General features: G+C 46.1%; 6 protein-coding genes across 11 annotated transcripts in view; 2 read left to right on the top strand and 4 right to left on the bottom strand.

Moving 5' to 3' along the window:
- LOC125771460 (transcriptional coactivator YAP1-A) overlaps positions 1-5,698 on the bottom strand; it is a 38,417-nt gene extending 32,719 nt beyond the window's left edge. The window contains exons 1-2 of one of the 4 annotated variants that reach the window (XM_049442108.1): positions 5,652-5,698; positions 909-2,536 (exon numbers count right to left, since the gene is read on the bottom strand). In XM_049442108.1, the coding sequence (XP_049298065.1) occupies positions 909-1,732 (824 nt within the window). In that variant the 5' untranslated portion in view covers positions 1,733-2,536; positions 5,652-5,698. Of the gene's footprint in view, positions 1-908; positions 3,599-5,651 lie in introns of those variants that run through there. The other 3 variants (XM_049442107.1, XM_049442110.1, XM_049442109.1) reach the window with 3 other exon arrangements.
- A 2,409-nt stretch (positions 5,699-8,107) lies between these two features.
- LOC125771426 (mediator of RNA polymerase II transcription subunit 23) lies at positions 8,108-13,195 on the top strand. Its single transcript, XM_049442035.1, has 7 exons — positions 8,108-8,330; positions 8,423-10,362; positions 10,436-10,933; positions 11,006-11,633; positions 11,700-11,856; positions 11,962-12,406; positions 12,473-13,195. Exons 1-7 carry the CDS (start codon positions 8,286-8,288, stop codon positions 13,056-13,058), a joined length of 4,299 nt encoding a protein of 1,432 aa, XP_049297992.1. The 5' UTR covers positions 8,108-8,285; the 3' UTR covers positions 13,059-13,195.
- Positions 13,179-15,331, bottom strand: LOC125771458 (probable cytochrome P450 4ac1). Of its 3 annotated transcripts, none has more exons than XM_049442105.1 (4): positions 15,221-15,331; positions 14,380-14,983; positions 14,032-14,296; positions 13,179-13,959 (listed from the first exon to the last, which is right to left on the bottom strand). In XM_049442105.1, exons 2-4 carry the CDS (start codon positions 14,930-14,932, stop codon positions 13,251-13,253), a joined length of 1,527 nt encoding a protein of 508 aa, XP_049298062.1. In that variant the 5' UTR covers positions 14,933-14,983; positions 15,221-15,331; the 3' UTR covers positions 13,179-13,250. The 3 variants fall into 3 exon arrangements, with proteins under 3 accessions (XP_049298062.1, XP_049298060.1, XP_049298059.1); XM_049442103.1 differs by having other exon boundaries at positions 14,380-15,096; positions 15,221-15,298; XM_049442102.1 differs by lacking the exon at positions 15,221-15,331 and having other exon boundaries at positions 14,380-15,128.
- Positions 15,256-20,623, bottom strand: LOC125772333 (uncharacterized). Its single transcript, XM_049443910.1, has 7 exons — positions 19,469-20,623; positions 18,998-19,387; positions 18,665-18,932; positions 18,231-18,601; positions 17,821-18,156; positions 16,632-17,246; positions 15,256-16,551 (listed from the first exon to the last, which is right to left on the bottom strand). Exons 1-7 carry the CDS (start codon positions 19,635-19,637, stop codon positions 15,554-15,556), a joined length of 3,147 nt encoding a protein of 1,048 aa, XP_049299867.1. The 5' UTR covers positions 19,638-20,623; the 3' UTR covers positions 15,256-15,553.
- Positions 20,624-23,115: 2,492 nt separating this feature from the next.
- LOC125771459 (uncharacterized aarF domain-containing protein kinase 5) lies at positions 23,116-25,325 on the bottom strand. The gene is made up of 3 exons (XM_049442106.1): positions 23,661-25,325; positions 23,433-23,597; positions 23,116-23,356 (listed from the first exon to the last, which is right to left on the bottom strand). The coding sequence occupies exons 1-3, from the start codon at positions 25,037-25,039 to the stop codon at positions 23,248-23,250; spliced, it is 1,653 nt and encodes a 550-aa protein (XP_049298063.1). The 5' UTR covers positions 25,040-25,325; the 3' UTR covers positions 23,116-23,247.
- Positions 25,326-25,396: 71 nt separating this feature from the next.
- Positions 25,397-27,664, top strand: LOC125771448 (pentatricopeptide repeat-containing protein 1, mitochondrial). Its single transcript, XM_049442091.1, has 2 exons — positions 25,397-26,892; positions 26,968-27,664. Exons 1-2 carry the CDS (start codon positions 25,510-25,512, stop codon positions 27,613-27,615), a joined length of 2,031 nt encoding a protein of 676 aa, XP_049298048.1. The 5' UTR covers positions 25,397-25,509; the 3' UTR covers positions 27,616-27,664.

Raw genomic sequence — 27,664 nt, 5'->3', positions numbered from 1 at the left:
ACGATCACCGATCGATCGTTCGCAAGACGTGTGAAAACACTTGCCAACCGGTGCACCGGTGCGTTCATATGCTTAGGGGACCATCCAAATTATGGGTTTTCCGGTGCGGCGGTTGCCTGTTTTCGCGTGACTTCGCACTATTGGGAGAACGTGGTTTCGTTGCATTCCGCTGGACGACGGGGGGGTAGAGCTAACAAAAAAACGGATTGAGCTGTCCATCGGCGTTGGTTGCGTTGGGAAAGTGTTCGCCGTTGTGGGGGGTAAGTTTTTTTTTTGCACATCAATACAATGCCCTTCAAGGATTTAGACAACTTGATGCTATAAATGTTCATACTTGACACATTGGAGAGCGTGCACTGATGGAGTCAGACCACCCGAACGCCTTGCCATCTAAGTCCAAATGTTTATAGCACGATTAAACGTATATTATCCAATCAAAAGCGTAATGTTCAGAGCGAGTCTGGAAGAGCCCATTGATAGATTACAGCGCAATCCCGCAGCGACAGGTGTTGCTGTATGTTTTTATAGAGCTCTGAAGCACCCGAAAGGTATCTTTACTGTTTGTTTTACCAAGCCTCTTCAGGTGAGGTGTCAAGCTGTTTGTTCCTGTCATTGATCCCTAAAATTGATCTCATGATTAAAGAGTGTGCAAAGGTCTTCGCGACTAGTATTGCGTCTCAAGTATTTTCTGGACGGAATTACCGAAGGCATTCGTCCAAGACGATGGTCGTGAACATGAACACCATTTGAATGCGACCTTCCAGTGAAGCCTCCTAACTTCGAACCTAGACCCGGTGCTACTGTTCGCCGTTCCAACAGGCGCTTCTTGACATTCGTGTGAGAAGAAACCTCCCAAGTGTTTGGTGTTGCCCCATGTGCAAGAAACCCCCGATTCAACCGATACTTACTTGATGTAGTAGATGCGTCCATCCTGTGTTTTGGCTTGTTCCCAGCCGGGCGGCAGTTCGCCAAAGTTGGCGTGCAGGTTCGACACATCGTACGAGCGACCCCGGCTGTGTAGATGCTGTATGGCCGCCTTCGACAGTGCCGCCTGCTGCAGTACGGCCGCACCGAGACTGCTGGCATCGTTCTGGGCAGCCGCTGCAGCTGCCGCAGCAGCCTGAGCAGCGGCCGCGGCCGACTTGCTCCCGCTAGCACCGGCATTATTGCCAGCCCCTCCGCCACTATTGCCACCACCGCCACCGCCTCCACCGCCGGCCCCATTGCCACCGGCCGCGGCAGCTGCAGCGGCAGCGGCGGCGGCCGCCGCTACCACACCACCGCCCAGCCCACCCAAACCGACCGGGATTTTCCCGAGCGAGGCGGGGCTGCTGTGGGCGCGGCTGTGATGAATTGGCAAACCGTTCGGACCGGTCGCGACACCGGTCACGCCGCCGAGTATGGTCGTCCCGGAGCCGAACGCCGAATCGGCCGAGTTTTCGCGCGAGTGCGACACCGACGGTGACTTGGAGCCGGACGACGGTGGCATAAAGAACGACTCCGGCAGCTTGCGCATGCGGTACGGTATCTGTAGCGGGAGCTTATTGCTGAGCGTCTTGTCGAACAGCTCGTTCAGCTTATCGTTCGAATCTTTGTCGACCAGTATGATCAGGTTCTTCTTCTTGTTCGCACCGGTTGATTCGTTCTCGTCGCTGGCATTATTTGCTGCACCGGCGGCCACTGCAGCCGCTGCACTACCGTTCCCTCCAGCTGCACCACCGTTGAACGCCATGTTGTTTTTTTTTTGTTTCTCCCGCTTATATACGCACCGCACGGGATATGGCCCGGGTTCTTTCTAACACACAATTTTCTATCTTCTTTCTGTCTCACACAGAGAGAAACACTCGTGCGCGCGCGCGCGGACAAACGCTTAAGTCAGCAGTCAAAGCCCAACCCTTCCAAAAGCCCAGAGCTGGATGTCGGGCTCGCAGAATTCAGGTTTTTCACACTGGTTCAGCCGAGCGACTCACTAATCGAGCGAGAGCGCACGATCGCAGCAAAGATCTCGTTTGCTCGTTTAGAATCTTGCTCGCTAGCTGCACAGCTGCTAAAACACGGCGCGCCTTTTGGGGCCACCGTGCAGTGAGTATGTGCTGGAGCTGATGCTGGACGGATGCTGTACGGGCGGCAATAAATAGCGTGTCGAGTGGGGAAGAAGTTTTCGCAGGCCGCCCTTCGGTATGTTTTATTCAACCCTCTTTTTGTTTCGCTTTATTTTCCGCGTATGATCACTTCTTGTTTTCAACCTTTTTTCTTTGCACACTTTTCACGCACACACACACACCCATATGTGTATGGGTGTATATATATATGTAAAAAAAAGCACACTACCTTATACAATAACTTCAGTGTGCAACTTTCTTTGTATCCGTGGGTTAATCACTTCACCCGAGCCAGCTTGAACCGCACAATTCACTTTATTCTTGGCGGATGCCAACACTACCGTGTACTACCAATGTCGGTACAACATTCAGCCTTAGCTACTCGAGCTGCAGTTTCTGCAGTGACGACGATTTTTTTTTTTGGGGTCACTATTCTGGGGACGATTGAAATGAAATAAATTATTGATTATATCGATTGTAACAAATTGATCTTCTTTAACACTGATCTCTTCGCATTGTGGTTTGGAGTGGATAGCGAAGTTGGGAGTTGAATTTGTTTGTTCTTTCTTCACTGAGAGGTGGGGGCAAACGGTTCAGGTGTGAAACTGTTCCGCTTCCGCTGCTGTACCTCGGATAGAGCACACGATTAGATATTTTCCACACACCACCCTTTTGTGGGTGATACTACCGCCAACGACTACCCAGCACGTTGAGAAAAGAGTTCGTAGTGACACGTTGCATTTAGCAGTTAAACGCTGCGAAGTTTTGCACAACACACAATATCACGAAATAGACACACACAGCTAAAAACAAAAAACAAAATTTAAACCACCATTTCCGGGTACAAGATTTTCCCCAAATCTAGCACTTAAACCCACCGTGAAGTGGAAACTGTTTTTCACGAACCTTGTTTTTTTTTTGTTGTTGTTGCACGGATGCTATCGATCGAAACCAACTAAACACATCCCAACACCGGAACGGAACGTGCACAACCCTTCGCGATCCAGCCAGGCAAAGAGTGAGGAGTGATCTCGAGATCGGTACACTCTCGGGCTGCGTACCGCGAACGAATAAAATCTGCTCCACCAGTACGCTCAAAACTTGATTTTTTTCCCAACCCTTCGTACTCTCGCTCTCTCACTCTCTCGCGCGCGCGTTATTTCTGCGAGTGCGTCCGCTACTTTTGACAACGGGAATACCGCGTACTACTACTACTACTACCACTGTAAAGGGTGCGAAAGGCGCCAGGCGGGAGCAAACATTACTACCCTGTACTGTACCACTGTTGCCACCGATCTGTGCGTACCCCTTATGGAGCAGACTACGTAAACGTATTCAATATGCTCCCTTCATTTATTTTTTAACTCAAACAGAGAGAAAGGAAACAGCGAGAGAGAACGCGAGAGTAAACCCCCTCACTAGAGAGCGAATGTGTGCGTTAAACTCATCGCGAAATGCGTGCACTTGCAACGAAAGGGGTGGGTGGGCAGAATTGATACCCCCTCCTCCTCCCCCCCCCCCCTTCCCATCGGTTAGGGGGTGTTGGTATGATTTTTACCACCCCATTACCAATACAAACGTTTCCGCACCGTCGGATGGTTTGGCGTTTTATGTGTTTGTGCACACAAACGGTACGATCGATCAACTACCAAAAGCAACCCTTTTAGTAAAGATACAAATACAACCTTTAGCACATCGGTGATTCGGTTAGAATTGCGTCTCATCAGCGCAACACGTCAATCGCTTAAAAAAAATATTTTTTTCTCTTATTTTTCTCTCTCTCTCTCTCGTTCGCTCTTTTTTTATAAAATAAAACCCATTCAAAAACACTGGATTTGCACGCATCACCAATGTATTTCAACAAACTTTAAAACACATCGATAAAAGTGTGTGTGTGTGTGTTTTTTTTTATCGTACCAGTGCACTTCGATGTGTAAACGTCATTCGCCCAAGCTGTGACGTTGATCATGCAGCTATACAAAAACGGGAAGATCATCCAAACTGTGCGCAGGGGGGGGGGGGGGGGGGCGAGATGGGGATGCATGATTAATGGCGAATCCAACCCGTGCTTCATTTCGTTACTGATCATTCTTTCTCTCTCTCTCTCGCTCTCTGCTTGATTCCTTCCGAATCCTTCCCGCGGCACTGTTTACTGATCGTCACTCGTTTTTATTTTTTGCTTACACACTTTTATCCTTCTATCAACATTCTTTTTGTTTTCCCCCCCGTTTGAATTTAATCACACACTTCGTTCAGATTATGATCACCAACACACCCACAAATATACACACACATACTCATGCATATACGTTTCAACACACACTTGTTCTATCATGCTTCTATTTCACTCGTCCGAACGCATCTGCAGCATATAAGATTTGTCTGATTTTTTTTTGTTTGTTTGAAGATGTGGTTTCTTTTCTGACACTGGCTTTATTATACTCTTTCATTCTCCACTTGCCTTCACACTCACCCCCTACACACACACACACACACATTTGGACGATCGCGCGCGCGCACACGCCGTTCACATCTCATCAGGTCACGAAGTCGCTGCCGCAAAACTCGCACTTGATCGCCGCGTAAAAAGGGGGCGAGTGATCTCTGCTTGCGGGACCTACACGGCCGACGATGGCGAGTTGAACAACTTCTCTTGCGTATTGACCACCTTCGTCGACATCCAACGTGCAAACACACACACACTTACAACACTTTTGCTCGGTGCGATCGCACCCTTGCTGATGATTCTTCCAACAAACAAAAAAATCTATGCTTTTTTTGCGTTAAATGTTACGATCGCTTTTTTTCTTCTGTATCACAACACAAATTAATAAAACTTTTAAACCTTGTAGATAAACAACACTACACACCGCTGTTTTCCTTCGCAAGGGACAACCGCTGCCCAACCAGCCTTCCTTTGCCGAGACATGCAACACGAATGTGCCCTAAAGAAGGTGAAAAAGCCAGAACCTCTACAGGTTTACGCACTATCGCTGCTTTTTGTGGGGAAGTTTCTCATTCATTCGCGTCCCTTTTCTGGCGTACGGTTTTCGGGGCCTTACGCACCTTTTCGGGCCGATCGCAGCAACGGCTTGATAATGCTCACCGTCGTCCCGTTTCCTCTATCACTTGGCCACCAGCAACGGTGATCGATCTTTCACTCCGTCCGTCTGTCTCATTCACAACTTCTTTGCGTTCTCTTTCATCAAATCGCTTTTCTTGCGTGCGTGATTTTCTGGCACTGTTTTCATACGGTTTCGACTTTTTGACTGACTTGTTGACGTGGTTGTGTTGTGTTTTTGATTTTATTGATTTCGTCAGCGGGCGCTTTGCTTGCAACAGAATGCACCTTGGCACGGTTGGCGGTGTCATTTAGCTGAAACCTACAGTAGTGACACATATTGTGAAAATTTTTATGTTGGGGAGAAATAACAGCAAAAAAAATCATCTCAATTCTGTGCCTAATTCCGACGAGCTGGTTTCTTCCTTCCATGCAACGTATTCCAAGCAACGTTAACAAAAAAAAACAGAAACGAATAAGATTCTCACACAGCAGAAACACCACTTCACTCGCCAGCGAGCACACAAACACGAATGAAACGCCAAAGATGGCTTTGGCGAGTGGAAAAGATCAAACCAGCATCCCGTTCATCCGCCACTTCCCTTACCCCTAAATCTCACCCTCACGCGCCACACTTGGGGTTGTCTCTCCAATCGACGTTTCTGGTTCTTGCTGTAGCATCTATTCTTCTCTGTCACGATATGATCAGCTCCTTCGAAGAAGAACAAAAATTACTAACCCTTACACTGTGTCCATCCGATTCAAAAACTTCCAGAACCTGCTGGAAATATTTAATGTTTGTAAGCGACGATCGTTCAGAGCGCCATGCTTGATCAACTAAAAACCGCAACCCGATTTTGCAAATGGGATCCCTTCGAGACAGCACGGCGTACGGAATCGACAAGTGGCGAACACTTTCGGCACACAAGTGACGGATGCCGCGGGTCTGTGGACCGATTTTCTAATGCCTCTTGAATGAGTGCCCACCCACAGCAGTGAATGCTGAAACTTTAAAACAGAACAATTTTTGTTTGGCGAACCTGTTGCATGTGTTGTTGCGCATGTGAGGTTTGAGTTTTCCATGGCTAATGGAAGGCATTAGAAGGATGTGCGGGATGGGTTGGCCATGTTGAACAAGGCGCTTTAACTTCTTCCTGGTGTGCGTGTGTGTGTGTGTGCTTCTTACACAAAATGACCCTGTGATTGAAGCTGTTCATGGAAGGTTACACGAAAGAAGAAAACCCCATGAAATGTAAGCTTTCTTTCTTATTTCTCCATTGCGCCATTCTTCCCTTTCCATACAGGTGCGACAGTGATTAAGACGGGTTTCCCGTCTTTCTCTTTCGCTCTCTTTTGGTTTCGCTGTAATTTTATGTTCTCCCTTTTTACTACATGCTGAGCACATTGCTATGCTAGTCTCGTTGATTTTACTGTTTGCATGTATTACCTTGTTCTGTGTTAGCATCTTCAAATGCTAGAACTGAACCATTGCACTGAAGCAAACACCAATATGGATAAGTTTTAAATATTAAGTAATAAATATTTTGAACAAAAGAACAAGTTTTGGTTTACAAATTATGCATGGATATCGTTTAAACAAAAAAAACTGATAAAACAGTACAAAAATCTTATCATCCCCCAAAAAATGGCAAGAGAGTATCGGTGTGCGTGCGATGGTTTAGCTCCGTCGGAATCGGTACTAAAATCACAGCTACATCACACAAAACCAGACAGGTAGAAAAACAGGTTATGTTGTTCCGTGCCTTCTATTGCTCTTTTCTTCAAAAAAAATACGGACATTTTATCTGGTTTCGAATGGAACCTTTGCGTTTTTGTGGTTGTTGTTGTCCTGTTTCATTTTCTTGCTTCTTCAATGTCTGATCGTTTCGTATGATGTCTATGGTTCTTCTTGATTCTTTCCCTTCGTCGATTCATGTGTTCTCGCTTGAGGCCGTAGACGATCGTACTATCTAATGCTTGGTTAAGCGGATGGGACCGGGGTGTCTTCTTCTTTGGAAAGAATCATTTTATCCTCCGCATGATTGTCATCTTCATTTCACGTCACGTTCTCGAATACACTTTCAGCAGTTGTCCGGTCTGTGGTGTATCCGGAGAGTTCTTTTTGAAAGGATAGCAAACACTCATCGTCTCTTAAGATGTATCAAAATGGTAAAATGTAGTTTATTAGCAAAAAAAAAAAACAGATAAATGTTCACGTAACGCCATCAATCTGATCGATCATCCAATTCGCCGTAGCCATCGTGGCTGGAACGAGGCGCCATCCAATTTCAGTCTCATTAGGAAGTCGACGGACGATACCTTGGAGAACCTACGCGACAAGTGTTTTCGTTCTCGTGCAATGCAGAAACACAATCTCTTGATAATCATTTTTCTTGCATGTTTTGGTTCGGTTTGCAGATCATTTAAGATCGTGCTTAGAATAGGCAAATGGTTCCGTATGGTTATTTATGGAAACTACAGTGCAAATAGCGACTTGTGAATTATCCTGCACAAAACGGACGAGCGACATGTTTGTCGACGATGGGCGCAGGGAAACCGACGATGATGGCCAAAGCACAAGGCATTGACCTACAACGTGACCTATTTCGTAGATTTTGTTTTGCCTGTTGTATCGTTGTTACATCCCGCCAGATTTGGACATTGCTAAGAATTGCATTAAAAATTGTATTGAATTGAAGTTCACATATATAAATTTAAGTTTATAAAAACTTGTACAAAATATAATTTTTATGTTTTAATCCTTCTTATTTTCTTTTTACTGGAGGGCAAATATTTTATACCGATAGTTTGTTATTCTGTTATTATTCCTTATACTAACCAAAATTAAAAAAAAATGGCAAAAACGATTAGATAAAATACATTAGTTTAAAACTTTCGTCAAATACCGGAGCTGCTGCTCCGGAACGGATAAGATTCATTCCCTACAACGTTTCGATCCGATCCGAACCAAAATTAACCCTGCACATCACTAGATTGTACCATCACTAGTTGTTGTTTACATCGGCGAACGCGGTGTTTGCTGTTGCAAAATAGAGTCGGCGTGTGAAAATTGTCCTTTTTTTAAGTAATAGTATAGATTTGGATTGTGAAATCCTGTGAAAATGTCTGCTGAACTGAGAATTGTAAAGCTTTTCGAGGAGGTTTTGGTAAGAAACTCTACCTATGCTGTAGTTTTATGGTTTTACTTGAGTTTGTATGCGTTCGGGAGACTTCCTGCTAATCAAGATACACTTTTTAGGAGGACAAAAACATTGTTCCAAGCTTCGACGAGGAAGAACAACGTAAAAAGACTGAAGAGGGCTACAAGAAAATCGGCACACTGTTCGGTGCGATGACACCGGAGGTAAAGGAAGCGTCCATCCGTAGCTACCTTGGCTACGTGGCTACCGTGAACCATCAGAACCGGGTGCACAACTATCTGCAGGTGATGAACCGTATGGTGGCTTTAAACATCATTCCGGCCAAACTGTTGTGCGACCAGCTAATGTGCTCGGATAAGCTGGTGTACAAGAATCCCTGTTTTTGGATCGAAGCATTTCGACTGATCCGGAAAGTGATCGGCGGAGTGGACTACAAAGGTGTGCGGGAAATAATGAAGTGCTGCAAGGAGAAGGCGCTTTCATTTCCCGCTAATGTAAGCGTTAACATATTGCCGCAACTGCTCGAGCTGATCGAGCTGATCGAGCATATCTTCAACCGGAATGCGTGCCTGCTACCGGCTTACTTTATCATAAATGAAATCAAGAAAACCGACTACCAGAACATGCACTGGCGAGTGTCGAATCTTACCGCGAACTTCATCGAGGAGTTTGTTTCCGTCGCTCAAATGCTGTCGATCATTGGACACTCCTCAATGCTACCGATCGTGGAGCACTCGTCGTACGCGGATAATCTCATCATACCGTGGAAGCTGGATCCGGACACGCTGAAACTTTCGCTCCGGGGCAATCTTCCCTACGATGAAGAGCTGTTGCAACCACAGGCCCGTTTATTACGATTTGTCCTGCAGCAGCCATATTCGCGCGATATGGTATGCTCGATGCTAAACTTCCAGAAGCAACAGAAACAAAAATGTGCCGCCCTCGAGGAACAATTGGTTTGGTTGGTGCTGAACGCAATGGAATATTCGGAAAAGGAAGGAACGCAGGCACAAAATACGTCCAGCACAACGTTGAATGAGCATGATAACGATCAAAGCCACACGCAGTGGGTCTGGTTACATCTGAGTTCACAGTTGATCTACTTCGTACTGTTTCAGTTTGCAACCTTTCAAAACATCGTTAACGCGCTGCACGAAAAGCTGGCCGTGCGCAACCTGCGTCGTGGCCGTGATCATCTGATGTGGGTGTTTTTGCAGTACATATCGGGCAGCATACAGAAACACTCGATATTAAACTTTTTGCCAATACTGAAGCTGTACGATATACTCTACCCGGAGAAGGAATCGTTACCGGTGCCGGACAACAGTAACCCAAACTGCACACATCAAATGGCACCGACCTGCATCTGGATTCATCTGATGAAACGTGCCCAAACGGAAAATTACAATATCAATCGTCCGATACCGATCGCGCTGCGGTTACACTTTGAATATCTGCAGCATCTTGCAATGCCCAGCAACAATCCGACACTCTTTATGGGATCCGAGTATAGGTTCGCGTTGCTTTGCAATGCTTATTCCACCCAGACGGATTATTTCTCCCGTCCAATGCAAGCGCTGATTGATACAATATTGGGCAACAGTAAAAACCCGCAGGCAAATATGGTTGGCGGTGGCGTTCAATCGCTCCCGACAGCTCCACTGTCGATGCGTGTGCTGGACAGCTTGACCATACACAGCAAGATGTCACTGATACACAGCATTGTGATGCACATGATCAAACAAGCACAAAACAAAAGCTCCATCCCGAACGGGAATAATATGGCGCCGGCACTAGTGGAAACGTATTCGCGGTTGCTTGTGTACACCGAAATTGAATCGCTTGGCATAAAGGGTTTTTTGGGTCAGCTGTTACCGCAGGTATTTAAATCCCAAGCCTGGGGCATACTTTACACACTGCTGGAGATGTTCTCCTATCGGATGCATCACATCCATTCGCACTACCGGGTGCAACTGTTGACGCATTTGCATTCATTAGCATCGGTACCGCACACGAACCAGATGCAGCTACACTCCTGGTAAGTTTTTGGTGCTAACAAGCACGCGAGAACCAAAAAAAAATCTAATCTTCCTTTTTTATGTATATTTTAGCGTCGAATCGACGGCTCTTCGTTTGATCATTGGTTTAGGTTCGGTAGAAGTACAGGCCCAGCTGTCCCGCTATCTGAGCGAACCGAAACCGCCGGGCAATATTGTGTCAGCGGAAAGTGAAGAGTTAAACCGAGCGCTCATACTAACGCTTGCCCGTTCGATGCACATCACCGGCACTGGCAATGATCCGCAATCGAGCGCTTGGTGTAAGGATCTTTTGCAGAACGTTATGCTTAACACACCGCATGCATGGCCGCAGCATACACTGTACTGCTTTCCGCCGGTGCTGAACGAGTTCTTCATGCAGCACAACATACCGAAGGAGAGCAAGCAGCTGCTAAAGAAAACGGTCGACGAAGAGTATCGCAACTGGGCGTCGATGACTAACGAGAACGACATCATTGCCCACTTCGGCATGACGGTTAATCCTCCACTGTTTCTTTGTCTGGTGTTTAAAATGATCATCGAAACCGACGTTATCAGTCCGGTGGCATACAAGTGAGTAGAATGCAATAAATGTATTATTATGTTCAGATATTTTATTTTTCGCTCGCTTTTTTGTTTCGATAGAATTCTGGAACGCATTGGCGCTCGTGCTCTTTCCACCCATCTGCGGAAGATGTGTGATTATTTGCTTTTCGAAGTGGCCAACTCGGGCGGTGGAGCACACGTAAACAAATGCGTCGATACGATCAACGATATGATCTGGAAGTATAATATAGTAACGATCGATCGGCTGGTACTGTGTCTGATACTGCGCACGCTCGACGGTAATGAGGCACAGGTTAGCTTCTACATCATACAGCTGTTGCTGCTGAAAACGACCGAGTTTCGCAACCGGGTGCAAGAGTTCATTACGATCAACTCGCCGGAACACTGGAAGCAGAACAATTGGCACGAACGTCATCTCGCATTTCACCAGAAGTTCCCCGAAAAGTTTGCCCCCGACGAGTCCGTATCACATCCAACGCTACCGGTGTATTTTGGTAACGTTTGCCTCCGGTTCCTGCCCGTGCTGGACATTATTGTGCACCGGTTCTTGGAGGTGCCGACACAGCTGAGCAAAACGCTTGACGTAATACTCGATCATTTGGGATCGTTGTATAAATTTCACGATCGTCCCATCACCTACCTGTACAACACGTTGCACTATTACGAACGTAAGCTCCGGGATCGGCCACAGTTGAAGAAACGCTTGGTAAGAGTCTTCGCACACGAAGGGAATGTTTTTCTATGCTTAACATTTTGTCGGAATATTTTTCAGGTTGGTACAGTGGTAGGATCGCTGAAGGATGTAAGACCGGAAAATTGGGCCCTAACCGAAGCCTACCAAGCATACATGATGACGAAGGAAACGGATAATGTAAACTGGGTGCCGGAGTTGAGCTATTACATCAATCTTGTGCGTCGCATGCAAGACAGTAAGTATCCTTTTTCTATACTTTACCGCTTTTTCGTCCTGTTTATCATTATTGATCGTGTTGATTTCACTTAACTAATTACACAATTTCCGCCCTCAAAAATAGCTATGGATGGGAAGAACATATTTTCCGGCACAGATTGGCGCTTCAACGAATTTCCAAACCCTCCAGCCCATGCACTTTATGTAACGTGTGTGGAATTGCTCGGATTACCGGTTGGACCGAATGTGGTTGCGAACAGTATCATCGATGTGCTGGTCAAGGGGTATACCGTGGTACCGAACGCCGTAATACACAACTGGACCAACACGATCGGATTGATTATGGCTGCCCTGCCGGAGGCTTACTGGAGTGTTATTTACGAGCGCATGCAAGGGGCGCTAAATTCAAAAGCTATGAAAGAATGGACATATCGCCAGAGTCCGTTCGAAATGTTTAATTTTAAGATCGTAAAGGAATCAATGCTTGACCGAAGCTACGTAACGGTGCTTGCGATTGTGCATAGTATTTTCCATCATTTTGGAATAGGGCAGCTGGCCACCGTTACTGAGTGAGTGTGAAGAACGAATGAATTAACGTTTTCACTGTGCACATAATACATTCTCTCTCGTTTTAGATCGCTGAAGGAGAAGTTGAAACCGCTGGTCCATACCGAGTATCAACTGATCTATGTTTGTCACGTTGTTGGACCATTCCTTCATCGTTTAAGCATCGAACGTGTCCGTGCTGTCGCCGACATCACGCTGATGTTGTACGAACTGCTGGAACAGGTGGACAAGGCACAGCCAACACAACCGATAGCCTATATGGATCCGATATGCGATTTACTGTATCACATCAAGTACATGTTCGTGGGCGATACGATGAAAACGGAACTGGAAGCCATCATACGTCGTTTGCGGCCAGCACTGCAAATGCGTTTGCGGTTTATAACGCGCCTTAACGTTGAGGAAATTGGTGTCGATCAGAAGGCCGCAACGGCGCAAGGCGTTACAAATTCCGCAGCAGGGGTAACCGCTGCCGGTGTCGCTGCCGGTACGACCGGTACTACCCAAGGAGTAGTTACTCCGGGACAGGGAACACCAGGCTCAACCACGGGTCCACAGCAGCAGACACAGGTGAGCGGAGTGGCGAATCAAAATGTTGCGTTACAACAGCAACTGCAACAGCAGATGGGTCAGGGCATTCAAACGCATCATTAAATTTAGAATCGTACTTCATCCTGAGCATGGCGAACATTGCATACATTTGTGCATCAAGAAACCAAGTGTGAACAAGCTCTATTAGTGCTAGAATAATATAAATATAAAAACGCTGTACTCTATAGGCCATAATCGTGCTAATGCGTTTATTATCCATTCTGAATAATTATAAAAATGCCCACCTGAATCATTCTACCTGTGGCGCCGTTCAAACTTAACCAGAATTGGATCTTTGGTGCGCAAAATCAAATCCGCCACGAAGATCAACTCTTCACGCTTGGTGACAGGTAATATGCGGAAATTCATCAGTATCGCACTCAGTACCGTTTTAAGCTCGAGTATTGCAAACCGCTGCCCGATACAATTTCTTGGTCCGGCACTAAACGGAACGTACGCGTAGGGACTACGTTCTGCTACATTTTCCGGCAGAAATCGGTCGGGATCGAAATGCTCCGGATCGGGAAATACGGCAGGATCACGGTGCAGATCGAAGATGTGCACATTGAACAGGGTATCCTTCGGCACAAGACGATCGCCAAACATGGTATCTTCAGTTATGTTGCGTGAAATGAACGGAACCGGCGGATATAGACGAAGGGACTCCTTCAGTACCATATCCATGTACTTTAGCTCATTATAGTCGCGCTGGGTAAATTCCGCCTCATCCGCATCCGATCGTGAGACAGCGATCAGTTGCAACTCCTCGTACAAACGTTGCTGTACTTCGGGGCTGTGTGCGAGCAGCAGCAGCGTGAAGATGATGGCAGCGGACGTCGTATCGTGCCCCTCAAACATGAACGTATCCACCTCTTCCCGAATGCCGTCCTCGTCGATTTGCTGCTTTGCCTCGGCGGCTAGCAACGTGTCCAGCATCGCGTATCGTTGTTTAAGGTTTGTATAGCTAAAATGTGTTTTAAAAAAATAGCAAAACTTGTCCTGTTTTCTTCTACGGCGTGGTTAATTCGCTACTTACATATTTTCCTCCGAGAAATCTCCAATGTTGCGAATGTTTTGATGAAACTGTTCACGTCGTTGCTGTATGATCGACCGCGTGAACGCGTGCACCGGTTGAAGCAGTTTGCTAAATTGGGCCTGTAAACCACTCAGCTTGTAGTTGAAATCCTCGAACAACCAAGGATTCATAAGCCGCTGGAGCAACATCGTACCAATTGCTTCTATTTTACTACGATACTCATTCGCCATTGTCATCGAGTCCAGCTTAATACCCATGGCCGTTTCTAGATTATAAAAAACACACACACAAATGGACCTTTTTCTGCATTTCTGACACAAAGAATCGCTTACGCTTCCCATTTCTTACCGCAAATAGTATTAAGCGTAAATTTGGTAGCAACTGGCTGTAGCGCCACCGGCGTACCCTTATCGGCATACTGTTCCAGCTGCGCTACTAAGCCACGGCACTCCTCCTGGAAGGTGATCAAGAAGCTGGGCAAAATGTTGAAATGAAACGCGGGCGTTAAAATTCGCCGCCGGTGTTGCCACTTGGAGCCAGTGCTGTTCAACAATCCAATGCCGAGAAAGGTATGCAACAGGGTGTATATCATACCCTTGTCGATAAGTTTCGGGCTCGATAGAAGCGGTTCGACGTCTTTCGCCTGTATGGCGTTTAGATTGAGCAATCCGCGCACCAGAATGCGATAAGTATCGCCATACTTAGCGGCCCATTGTCGCGGTAGCTGGAACGTACGCCGTTGATCGTTAAACAGTAGATTGTGAGCGTTGCCCAGCAAGGGCAAGGCTTTCGGTCCGGGAAATTTCTTTCCAGCACGGTAAGCTGTCGAAAACTGGACGTGCAGTTCGAACAAAACGAGCAGAAATAGAACGCACAGTAAAACCACGGTCAGGATGTCCATCTCTTTCGGGATGTGTAAGTGTACTACGTTGCCGTTGCAGCCGATTGTAGCCTGTTGATGGTTTGGGCAGGAAGATTTGAGATAATCTTGGACTTTGGCTGTTTTGGGTTGGTTCCATTGATACGCGAGCATGACGAGTGCAAAATTGGACCAGCGCTGAATAACTGACCCGAAGGTTGGTATGTGATGATTAAAACATACCCATTTTGCCTACTCTATCCCAGTGTGATGTTGATAACCTCCTGGAAGGCTTTTTGCTCATGATCGTGTTCATTTACAGTGACTCACCTGCGTTTTTAAACCACGAATTCAGTTGGAATTAATTGTTTGTTGTACATGCTTAAAAAGATGAGCTATATTTTTCGCGTTACTACTAAATATAGATTAAAATTGATGTGCATCAAGTGCATAAAAGTCTTTCAGAATGTTTTTACAAACCAGTTTTACTGTTTGTCAACAGTTGATAACCAACCCGGCCACAGCTTCCCTTGCGTTCTGATTTTCGTCCCACGTGTTTTGTTGGATTGCTGATAGTGCGATTACTGATCGGTCTAGTTGTTCGTAAACAAACGGTATGATAACACCCACCAATCGTACAACACACTGTGCGCCACACAGCACTCACGCACTTCGTCTTTCAAAGCGAACCTTCAGTGGAGTAGAGGCACGCAAGACGAGATCAGCGATAAAGCGAATTTCCGCACGCTTTGTTACGGGTAGAATGCGATAACGCAGCACCAGATAGGCGACAGCTGTTTTGATCTCTAGCAACGCATACTTTTGACCGATGCAGTTCCGCTGACCCGCACTGAACGGCACGTAAGCGAACGGGTTGCGTTCGGCAACCCTTTCCGGCAGAAAGCGATCCGGATCGAATCGGTCCGGGTCGGGAAATTGGGCAGGATCACGGTGCAGATCGAATATGTGCAGATTAGCGATGCATCCCTTCGGTATGGTGCGACCGTCCGGCAAATTAACCTCCTCCGTAACGGCACGTGAAATGAACGCCACCGGTGGCCACAGCCGGAGACACTCCTTAATGACGCGATCGAAGAATTTCAGCGAGTTTAAATCGCTCGCCGGGAAATGGCCATCGGCCATACCTTTTTCCGTGCGAAATTGTTGCAGTTCCTGGTATAGACGCTGCTGAATTTCGGGCTCCCAGGATAGGGTGAGAAAGATGAAGACAAGTGCCGACGCGGTCGTATCGTGTCCTTCAAACATAAACGTGTCCACCTCTTCCCGGATGCCGTCTGCATCGATCAGTCCTTGCATTTCCGCCGTCAGCAGTGTGTCCAGCATGGCGTAGCGTTTCTTACCACCGGATGAAGTGCTGTACAGTGAATGATCATGATCGGCAGTTTGTGTTGAGCTAAGATCGTTCAGCTTTCCCTGCAAGAACAGTTCACGTCGCTGTGTGATGATCCCGGTCGTAAAGAGATACAGAGGTTTCAGCAATCGTTGCATTTTACGCGTATACCCCAACAACCGGTACGTCCAGTCCATATAGAGCCAGGGACGGACGGCTCGATTGAGCAACATGTCGCCGACCTTGTAGATACCTTCACGATACTCCCGAGCACCGTCTAAAGTGTCCAGCTTGACACCCATTGATGTTTCTGTTCAAGAGAAAGCATTGAGGGAAAGATGTCTAAGCAAGTTCCTGGGACACATGGCAAACGTTCACAATCATACTCACCACAGATTGAATTCAACGTTAGCTGAGACATTGCTGACTGAAGATCAACCTCTACCGCTTCCAGTCCTGTCCGTTGGCAATCAATTTTGTCAGCGAACTTTTCACTCTCCTCACAGAACGTTCGATGGAATCCGTTCAGGATGTTAAAGTGAAACGTTGGCGTAAGGATGCGTCTACGCTGGAGCCACTTAGCACCCGCACTGTTCAGCAGACCAATTCCGATGAACGGATACATGAACCGATACAGCATGCTCTTGTCCGTGTTGCGCCCTCCGTTCATGAATGGTTCCGCCTCCTGGCAGCGTGTTATGTTCAGCGAGAAAAGAAGGCTGTTTAGCCACAGCTTGTACGTTCCTCCGTACAGCTTGGTAAAGTAACGGAAGGCATCGAACGTTTTTGCTGCATCCAAACCACGGGTGTGATACATCGTACCGATCAGTGGCCACACCGGCGGTCCCGGAAATTGCCGAAAGGCAACATACGTCGAACCGCGCTTATCGATCACATCCCAAACTATCCAAAGCAGCAGTACGAGTAGTACGAGAATGACTGAAATGGGCACTTGCGAAAGTATTACGATCCAACCGGATGGCATGTTGATTACTGATTGCAAAAATCAAACCGTGGCTGGGAGTAGGTTGGCTGTTTGTTAGGTTGGCTGAAGGCGTTACCGATAAGAATTATGCACTAGTCTTTGAATGCCATTGATTTGCGCCAGATTTCACTCTAGCGCTCTAGACTTAAATGCCGTGTTTGTAAACTAATTGTACCGTAGGTCATGGCGTCCATGCGTGGGAACTAGACACAAATAGAAAGCTTAGAATTCGATCCCTAGAGATGCTCCCAGTGCTTCTTCTTCTTCTTGGCTTAACAACCTCTCTAAGATCATTCCGGCCATTTCTTGCTTACTAGACTTATTTTTACCACTTAGCCGGATAGTCACTTCTTACTACAGGAGGACGATCCGGATGGGATTTGATACCCAGTCCTGTCTTGTGAAACCGGCGCCATTTATCACAGAGACCACTTAAGTAAGTTACTAGACAAAAACTTAAGCATGTGCACGAAGTTAGGAGAAATATGTTAAAAGTTTAATCAGTTACGGTTAAAGGACTAACAAAGAATGAGTGCGCCACAACCCCATTAATCAACCAACAGCTAGAAGCACTAAACATTGGAGTACATTCCTATCTTCTCACTAATTGCACCTTCAGTGGTGTCTTAGCGCGAAGTACAAGATCAGCCATGAATACGATCTCTTCACGTCTCGTCACCGGCATCAGACGAAAGCGATGCAAAAGCGCCACCAGCACCGTCTTAATTTCGAGCTGAGCAAACTTCTGTCCGATACAGTTCCTTGGTCCAGCACTGAACGGTACGTACGCGTAAGGGTTACGCTTTTCTGCCACTTCCGGCAGGAAACGATCGGGATCGAAGCGTTCCGGGTCGGGAAACTGGGCCGGATCTCGATGAAGATCGTAAATGTGAACGTGCGTGATTGTGTTATGCGGGAATATTGTACCATCTGGAGAAAAGCGAAACATTTTAATCTACTAAAATGGTTCACGTTTACTGAAATGCTTGAACGTATGTTCTTACCCACAACCAGTTCTCCGGTGGTAGCTCGCGAGATGAACGCAACCGGTGGATACAACCGTAAAGATTCCTTTATCACACGATCCAGATACGGCAGGTACTGATAATCCTGTACCGAAAGACGAACGGATTCGCTGCTAGTCGTTACCATGCCATTCAGTAGTTCTTCCAGTTCCTTATAGCAACGCTCCTGCACATCCTGTTCGATTGCTAGTAGCACAATCGTAAACATGATCGCGGCGGCTGTTGTGTCGTGTCCTTCGAACATGAACGTATCCACCTCTTCCCGGATGCCTTCCTCGTCGATCTGCTGCTTTGCTTCGGCAGCAAGTAAAGTATCTAGCATGGCGTACCTTTGTTTGCTCCCAAAGTACCTAAGATAAAAGGTTCGAAAGATCAGTGACGAAAGCAAACAATGATCGTAAGGTAGGGCGTACATGTTATCCTCACTGTTGGAGTCAACGAGCTGCGCCTGGAAAGCTTGAAAGCTTTGTCGACGCTGTCGGATGATGCTACGCGTGAAGTGATGTATGGGTTTTAATGACTCCGCCAATGGTCGGTCGTAACCTAAGAGCCGGTACACCCGATCATTGTACAACCAGGGCGACATGGTACGGTGAACCAACATTTCACCAACTTCGTATACCTTCTTCTTGTACTGATCCGCTTCGTTGTACGCGTCCAACTTCACGCCCATGGCCGTTTCTGTCATTGGCATGGTAAGAGGTAACGTGAGTATTCTACCATCGATATCGGATTCTAAAACTTACCACAAATGGTGTGCAACGCGAAGCTTGTCACAATCGATTGTAGCACAATCTCCTGTCTACCATCGGCAAAGTGATCCAGCTGCCTTACGAGTCTTTCGCTTTCCTCCTGGAAGATGGTTAGAAATTTGGGCAAAATATTGAAATGAAAGGCCGGTGTCAGTATACGACGCCGCTGCTGCCACTTGGAACCCTTGCTGCACAGCAATCCATCACCCATGAGCGGATGCAGAAACTTGTACAGGATGCTTTTACGGGTGTGCTGCGTGCTGGAGAGGATCTTTTCTGCTTCCCGAATGCGGGTAATGTTAAGTATCACCTTGCCATCAATCCACTGACGATAGGATGCTCCAAAGCGGGTCGCATTCTCACGGGCATAAGCAAATGTTTGTACTGTAGAGGAATTTTTTTTTTTGAATTTTTAACGTTAACAAAGTCACAAGAACTTCCTGTGGGAGATTATGTTGCACTTACCGGGATTTTTAAACAGAAGTTCTAATAAGTTCCCTAACACTGGTATCATTCTTCCACCGGGATAGTGTTTAGCAGCCCGGTACCCATCCGTTTGCTTCGACTGAAAATCGCGTACCAACAGTACGGCGATGCAACTACCTAAGATGAATACTAGAACCACGATCAACATCTTGTCGATCGCCTAACGACGCGTTTAATCCGTTTGATTAGAAATGTGGCACGCTACTAACGTGGTTCGTGGCGGTACGATTAGTCAATACCTGGCCGTACGTGCGTCCGATCACGCTTAGATCCTGATCGCTAATGTCGGTGACCAGGTCACAACAATTGAGGAAGTAATGAAGTCCAGTTCGCAGTAGTCGGCGGTACCGGCAATCGCACGCTTGATGGGGCGTGTTCGAAATCGGTGTGCCGGCACCTAATAATCACCCTAATCGGTGCAAGCTTTTGCTCCCCTGCAGGGCAGCAAAACGTGCACGGATAGTTCAAACGATGCATGCGAGAGGTTAGAAGTGTATTACGATGGCAAGCGCTTCCTTAGCTAGACTAACATGTTGCGATCGTTTTTTTATTATCACCAGTTCAGTTCTAGGTGAAAGGGCTAACTGGTGTTTAAGCGGGTTTTATATGTCTCTCGCCAGTCTTGATCAGTTGTATTCTCCTACATTCTTTGTAATTAATTCTTGATGCTGGGGTAGATATCTGGAGACATTACTGGGCTAGTTTGATGCATTATTAAGATAATGTTGATAACTTTTTCTTCTTTTTTGTAGAACTTCTCTATTCCTTCTATTTTTTGGTACGTTAAATAACCAAGCATCTCTACTGAGATCCAAAACAACTTCTCCCAGAGCTATTTTCCTGAGAGGGTTGTGGGCTGGGTGACATCGTTCATCGGCGCACAACGCTTTAATTTATTTTCAATCGCTGCCGGCACCTGCCAGCATATTATCATCCCGTCGTCATCTACCGGTTTACCATCTACAGTCCTCCCTGATTCGCAGTGATGCTGTAATGACTGCCGTTGCTTTTGTTATCCGGTTGACTTCGTTGCTGGTGCATCTTATCGTTCCGTTTAATTCGTCGACCTGCTTGGAACGCTTCAGAATAAACCGGGATTTTGTACAGGAGGGTAAAACTTGGATCGTTGACCCAAATATTTGAAACGCCTCGCCTATACGTACGTTTCGAAAGTACAGTGGAATCACAGCAAATATGCAAAGATATCGATCGTGATTCCATCCAAGTAATGCAGCAGTAATATGGCGTATATTTAAAGAGTAATATTTGAAATTATAAATGAGAAAAAGACTATCATCAACACATGCCTCTCCGATCGTCCCTGGGCGAAGATTTGTTAAACCGAGAACCAGCCGAGCCCCTCTCTTCATATATGCAGTCCTTGTAGATAATGACATTAGGATTTTGGATCTTTGTCTGAAAGACACTTTCCAGCTTTTTTCACATGTCCATTTCAGGAGATGTTTGCAGTGTACCAGCCCATGTATAACAATGCGTCTCCAATGGAAGTTTGCCTTTCGGTTTAGCCTAAAGCTCAAGCCTAAAGCATGGCCTGGCCATTCTTATCCGTTGATGTTCTCTCTGAAAAACATTTTTTTTTATTTCAAACGATCGAAATATGTTGTGTATACGGGGGTCGTATCTTTGCAAAATAAACTCTCCAAATTTGAACGGATGTATGGTGATTCTAATATTCTTTTTTGCCCTGTTCCCTCGCTCTCTTTGCCAGCCGGGTTATCACTCTTTGTTGGGTGGGGTTGTGTACATAACTGCAATAATGTTGCAACGGCACGTACAACGGAGAAAATGCAACAATGTTTTTAGCTGCTGATCTCATCGAAGTATATTCTTAGCAAGTTGCCGGAGAGTTTCGTTCATGAATTCATTCTCGAAAAACGAATACAATCTGCGCTAACACAATCGAATCCCGCACACGACTCAGTGCTAGTTGGCTCATAGCTTGGCTTGGAAGTGTAAGTGCCAGCGTGCGCACAGAAAAATTAAGTGAAGTAAAACAAATCGTGCGGTTGTGGCAACTTGTGCATTGTGCTCGACATTTGCTCAAATAACATCAAGCAGCATTTTAATTATCACCGACCGAAGTTCTCATCAAGGATGGCGAGTCAGGAAGAATTCGAAAAACTGATGAGAGAAATGGAAGCTCTGGAATTGAGTGGATTCAGTTTTCCAGATTCACCTGTCTTCGCAGGATCATTTTTCGTTCCAAACCCAAAGAAACCAGCAGTCAAGATTGTAATCCACGATGATAATCCCGACGATATTGCCTCCGCTATAGTTAGCAGCAACTCAAACAGCCTGGTCGATGTGGACACTGTTAACTACATGATTTACAAACAACTTGAACAGATTACGGCAACGCTCCCTGAAGACTGGACATCATTCGGGGTCGAGATCGGAAAGAAGGGTGACATCATAACTCCCTTATCATTACTGGAAGTGAATATTTCGGATGGTGCCGCTAAAGCGAAAGCCAAACTTCCATTGAAGACTCATTCGTGTACAGGCAGGCTGGCCATGTACTACATCTTCGCTCCGATCACCTTAGATACAATATACGAAGGGCAGAGGAATGCTCTCGCCGCAAAGATGGTTGCGGCTATACCGTATGGTCAAAAGATACGATCAGTATCTCATCAAAATATAGCAAAGTTCTACGGTAGCTTAAGGGCGAATTACACCTACCAACGTATGGCGGGAGCTCTGGATATGTTCATGGAAAGGTTTCCGGATCATGCTGAATACAAAATGCGCGTAGGAACAGAGTGTACGCGTTTCCAACGCTGCAACGCAAATTTACTGATTCCCCATTTTGCTACACTAATGGATATATCAGATAGAAACCAGCTGCTTAAATGGATATGGCATACAGGCACAGCCAGAGAAGCCGAAAGGTTGATGGATCCCAGAAACGCGCTAGATGATCCCTATAGTTATGCACCGTACTTCTCTTGCATGCGATTAGGAGAGAACAGTATTGCCTCGATTAAGAATAACACTGAATTACAGGTCTTTGTACACACGGTGGGAGCCATCTTAGGTAACGAGCGGTCTAAGAAAGCAAAAATGATTAATAATTGTAGTAAAGCACCGATGATCGCATCATTTGTAGTGGGTGCGATAAAATCTGCTCATCGTCAGCTTGGTGGACAGCAAACATCTCCTGAAATGGACATGGATGACATAATGAAAAACGCTGGAAAATGTCCTTTAGATTTAGATTCAAAATCTTGGTACATGTATCTACGAGGTAACCAGGGACTAGAGAAAGCATATCTGAAGAGAGGAGCTCGGATGGCTCTCGGTTTAACAAATCTTGGCCCAGGGACGATCGGAGAGGCATGTGTTGCAGAAGCTAAGCATCTCCATAATATTAATTTCGATGTTCCTAATATATTTCAATACAATGTTTAAATGTACCATATAATATACACATTCATACACATTCAACAGTAGCGGACACGTTTTCTGTTCGCTACGTATGTAATCTTGTTTCTTCGGAACCTTCGAATCAATCAGAAAATATTTCTTTGTTTGCGAAAATTACTCTCAAATCAATCTATGTTATACTATCGAGAAAAGAGTTTGTTAAAACATTACTAAACAACTTTACAACTTACAAACTTTTTTTTAAATATATTTGAAATCTTGAACAAAAACAAAAATGTAATACTAATTGTTCGTTTCCACCGTACCGATGTGACCGATGAGTCGTCATAAAATAATGCGCTAAGCCGTGCTCATACTTCAATATTAATATACATCAGATGCGAAGTGTCCGGTGATCGTCCAACTCTCGTCAGCAACCGGAGATAATAGCTTACGATCCAATAATGGAATGATTGTCGCCTGTATTGAAATAAAAACGATGCAATGAATTAAAAACTGGGAGATTATACTATAAAAAACCATGCCATACACTCACCACAAGAGAAACTCAAAGCGTAACTTGCGAAAAGTGACCCACAGAAAGTTGCGTACATTGCGACGAGACGGGCAGAGGGCAGCCAATGCACAGCGAGCCAATACTCTCGGCCGATCGACGGGATCGCCGTGATCCCGTGCGATCGAGCGTATCGTGTTTAGATTGCTGTAAACAATCAGTATTAGTTTCACACATCATTCACTATTATTTGGCAAACTGGCTGCTTACCGGAGAATTAAAATTAAATTCCTTGGCATTGATTTGAGCGTTCCCATGATGCGATCAAAATGTTCCTTCGCCTGCTTTGCCATATATGAAAGATCTTGCTCAGTGAGTCGTGTAGAGAACTTTCCCGTACCATGCAATTCCAGCGGCCTCTGTAGCAATATTTCCGCAAACGTACGATAATCCGCTACGTTTAATGCGTTTGAGTAGTGCTGCATTGCATCGTGATCTCGTAGGACAATCGCTTCCCAAAATCGGCAAAGATTTTCCCGAACACCTGGTGCCAACTGCTCGTACAGCCCGTGATCGAGTAGGACGAGCTGCATTCGTTTCTTATTGGAAGGATCTTTCCGGACGAACACGTTCCCTGGGTGAGGATCGGCGTGTACAAATCCGGTTGAGAAGATCTGCTGGCCGAACGCGGTAAACAGTTGTTTATCGATCTCGGATAGGTCAAGCTGCATTTCTTCGATTGAGGCGCGATCGCTCACTTTACATCCATCGATAAATTCCGTCGTGAGGATGCGCTCGTTCGTCAGGTTCCACAGCACCTTCGGAACGTACACATAGTCGAAACGTTCCAAATCTTTGGCGCAACGTTCTGCGTTTTTACCTTCGTGTACGAAATCCAGCTCTTCACGAAGCGTTCCTTGCAGGTCGTCTATAATCCATCCAAAATTGTAGTTCTTGTGCAACAGCGCAACAAGCTTCTGAAGAAATATAATTGTACGTAAATCACCGTCAAACCGCTTCCTCAGATCTGCGTACTGCACCTTGACCGCTACCTGTTCACCAGACTTTGTTACAGCACGGAATACTTGGGCCAAACTGGCGGCCGCTATCGCTTCGTACTGAAAGCTGGCAAATATTTCCTCCGGTGGTAATCCGAAGTCTTCAATGAACAGCGAGCGCACCTCGCCCGGTTGCCGGGTGAGACAACGATCCTCCAGCTGGCGCAGCGTATCGACGTATTCTTTCGGTATGATGTGATTCACTGCAGCTACACCTTGGCCAATTTTAATGTACAGTCCACCATTCGCCAGGCATCCATCCAGTAGTTTTTTCGCCGATCGTAAATGAACCTTTGGTAGTACTGCTTCGTACAGACCATCGCCTTCCCGAAGGCCCTTCAAGCTCCAGGCGTAATCGAAGGATATGCTGAGACCAATGGCGAAAGAGCGTAGGAATCGTTGTGCACCTTGTACGTTTTCGAAACCATTCGCCAAACCATCATACGTTACAGCGCCGGCGATGCTACCGGTCAATCCGAATGTAAGGCCGTCGGTTATAGATCGTTTGCGTGGTACACTTTGCGTAGCGCGTGATGAGCGAAAACATCGTCGCGAGGTTACATTAAAAATAGGCCAAAAACGTTTGGCCATTTGTTGAGAAATGGGTAAAACTAGTACCGTTCACCGGGCAAGAAGCAGAACCATATCTTTGCACAAACGTTTTGTTTATATAATGCAAGGCTTCCGGGTTGTTTATAGATAGTGACAGCTGATAGTTGGGAGCGATTCAAATAAAATGTAAAAAAAGCAAAGAATCTTCAATAGAAATTGGAATTGTTTTTACGATACATTTTACTGCAACAGAGGATCAAATACCTAATTCTGTATAATTTAATCATTGTTTTATTCTATTTAAAAAAAAAACATCGATTTCAATATTGTACAGATGTGTAGAGGAGCCTTTAGTTAACAGACAGCTAGCGGTTGTCAAAGTTGAAACCGGCAGCGCAGTTACGAAATGTCATTATTTTGGTAAACATAAACACATGCTGCTTCACCGGTCCTAGTGCATTCTTTAGTACGTAAAAATGGTTTAAAAGTGTTTAAATAACGATTGCATAATGTTGAACGCACTGCGAAGGCAATGTTGGACCCAGTTCCGCACACGAATATTCCAACAGCCATATTTCATCACAAGAGGATTGGGCGGATCTCCATCTGTTTGTGTAAAAAAGGCACACAGAACAGATGAATTTACTCACCTAGAGGCGGTACACAGCCCGGATCAGTTCGGTACGCTCTCACCACAGGTGGATGAACCGGAAATAGCCGATGAAGGGGATCTGCGGGAGGAAGATTTTCTGCAAAACATACCGTCCCAGGGGCAGAAGCTTTCCGTTCGCCAATATGCTGACACGATAAAGGAACATCTAAAAAACAATCGCATCCGGGAAGCACTGGATGTGGTCGAGGTGCGCATGAAGCAGGATCGGGTTAAGCCAGTAAACTATCACTTTAACCTGCTAATTGGTGGATGTGCACGGGTTGGATACAGTAAGAAAGCGTTTCAGCTGTACAACAAAATGAAGCAACACGGGCTGAAAGTGACGGGCGGTACGTACACTTCGTTGTTTAATGCCTGTGCCACCTCACCGTTTCTAGCGGATGGACTTAAGCGGGCGAACCATTTGCGGGAGATTATGATAGAGAAAGGATACGAACCAAACGAGACGAATTACAATGCCATGATCAAAGCGTATGGACGATGCGGTGATCTGAAGACCGCTTTTCAGCTGGTGGATGAAATGGTGGAACGTAGATTGAACGTTGGAACCGACACGTTTAACTTTTTGCTACAGGCATGCATTACCGATCGTGAGTATGGGTTTCGGCATGCTCTGCTAGTGTGGCACAGGATGTATCATATGAATGTAAGTCCGGATCGGTATTCGTTTAATCTGTTGCTCCGTTGCGTGCGGGACTGTCAGCTCGGTGAGCTCGAAACAATGGAGCAAGTGATCGAACAAATCCTCAGCCAAAGCATTGTACGTCCGCAGCACCAGTTAGCAACAGTCGAAGCCAAACCGGCTACGGACAATGCACTGGTAGCGAATGAACAGTCTGACGGCCAAAGCATACCATCGCTAGAAATTATTAACGTGTACAGTGAACTTACCGAGCGGCTCAATCACGAAGGCGTGCCAGATCTGCTATCGCCAAAACCACATTTGGGTAGCTTGATAAAGCTGGGCGAGGTGCGAAAAGCGGAAGATCGTTTGCTATTGTTAGGTGGCTCATCGAATGTGTTGGCCGAAATGAAACGATGTAGCGTGGAGCCGGACATACGAACCATGACCGAGCTGCTCGATGTAATTCCGCCGACGTATGCAGCCGAGAAACAGCTGTTGACCTCGATAAAGCAACTGAAGCTGGGCTGTGATATCGATTTTTTCAACATTCTCATTAAGAAACGATCGATGCGGTTCGATTATGAAGGAGCTAAGGTATGTATAGCTTTGCATTGTTTTGTGGTCAAAATTGATTCATTTATTAATGCTCTCTTTCTTCACCTACACCAGGATGTGCTGTACATGATTGAGGCAGCAAACCTGGAACCGGACATCGTCACATACGGTGTACTGGCTCTCGGATGTCAAACCCAGGAGGAAGCTCGATCGCTACTCAAAATGATGAACCAAGCGGACGTGCGCATAAACATACAAATTCTCGGTGCTATGTTGCGACAGGGTTGCGCAAGGCACAACTTCCGCTACGTTACGGAAGTGCTGAACATAGTCAAGCGAGAGCGCTTGAAACCAAACGAACCGTTCCTGCGCCATTTGGAGGAGTTTGGTAAGGTGTGTGAAAAGCGCGACCGGGACTATGATGCTAAACCGCGGCAAAAGGGACGGGACGAGTTCAAGATGGAGTACAACCGTTATCGGATGCATATGGACGCATGGCGCGAGCATATGGGATTGCAGGGGCTAGCGTTGGATCAAGCGCTCGGCATTGTGCGTGAACATCCCTGGGAGCAGTTCAAACAGCCACAGCCGGATGGGTTTGAAGCAGTTAAAAATCCAAAGCTTCGCCACAAGCGTAAGAAACACCACTCGATACGCAAAGTGGATGTGGATGCGATCGGTGACGATGACGATCGTGATGTTCGTGATGAGGTGCATAAAAAGGTAGGCGATCAAACGGCGGAAGTAAGGTTGGTACATTAGACGCAATCGATAGAGGCAACCGAAATAAAGGTGCGGTAGAAAGTGTATA

The sequence above is a fragment of the Anopheles funestus genome, chromosome 3RL (assembly GCF_943734845.2).
Source record: "Anopheles funestus chromosome 3RL, idAnoFuneDA-416_04, whole genome shotgun sequence".
Lineage (NCBI taxonomy): Eukaryota > Metazoa > Arthropoda > Insecta > Diptera > Culicidae > Anopheles > Anopheles funestus.
Note: the sequence above shows the minus strand (reverse complement) of the source record. Positions and strands in the feature narration are given on the sequence as shown.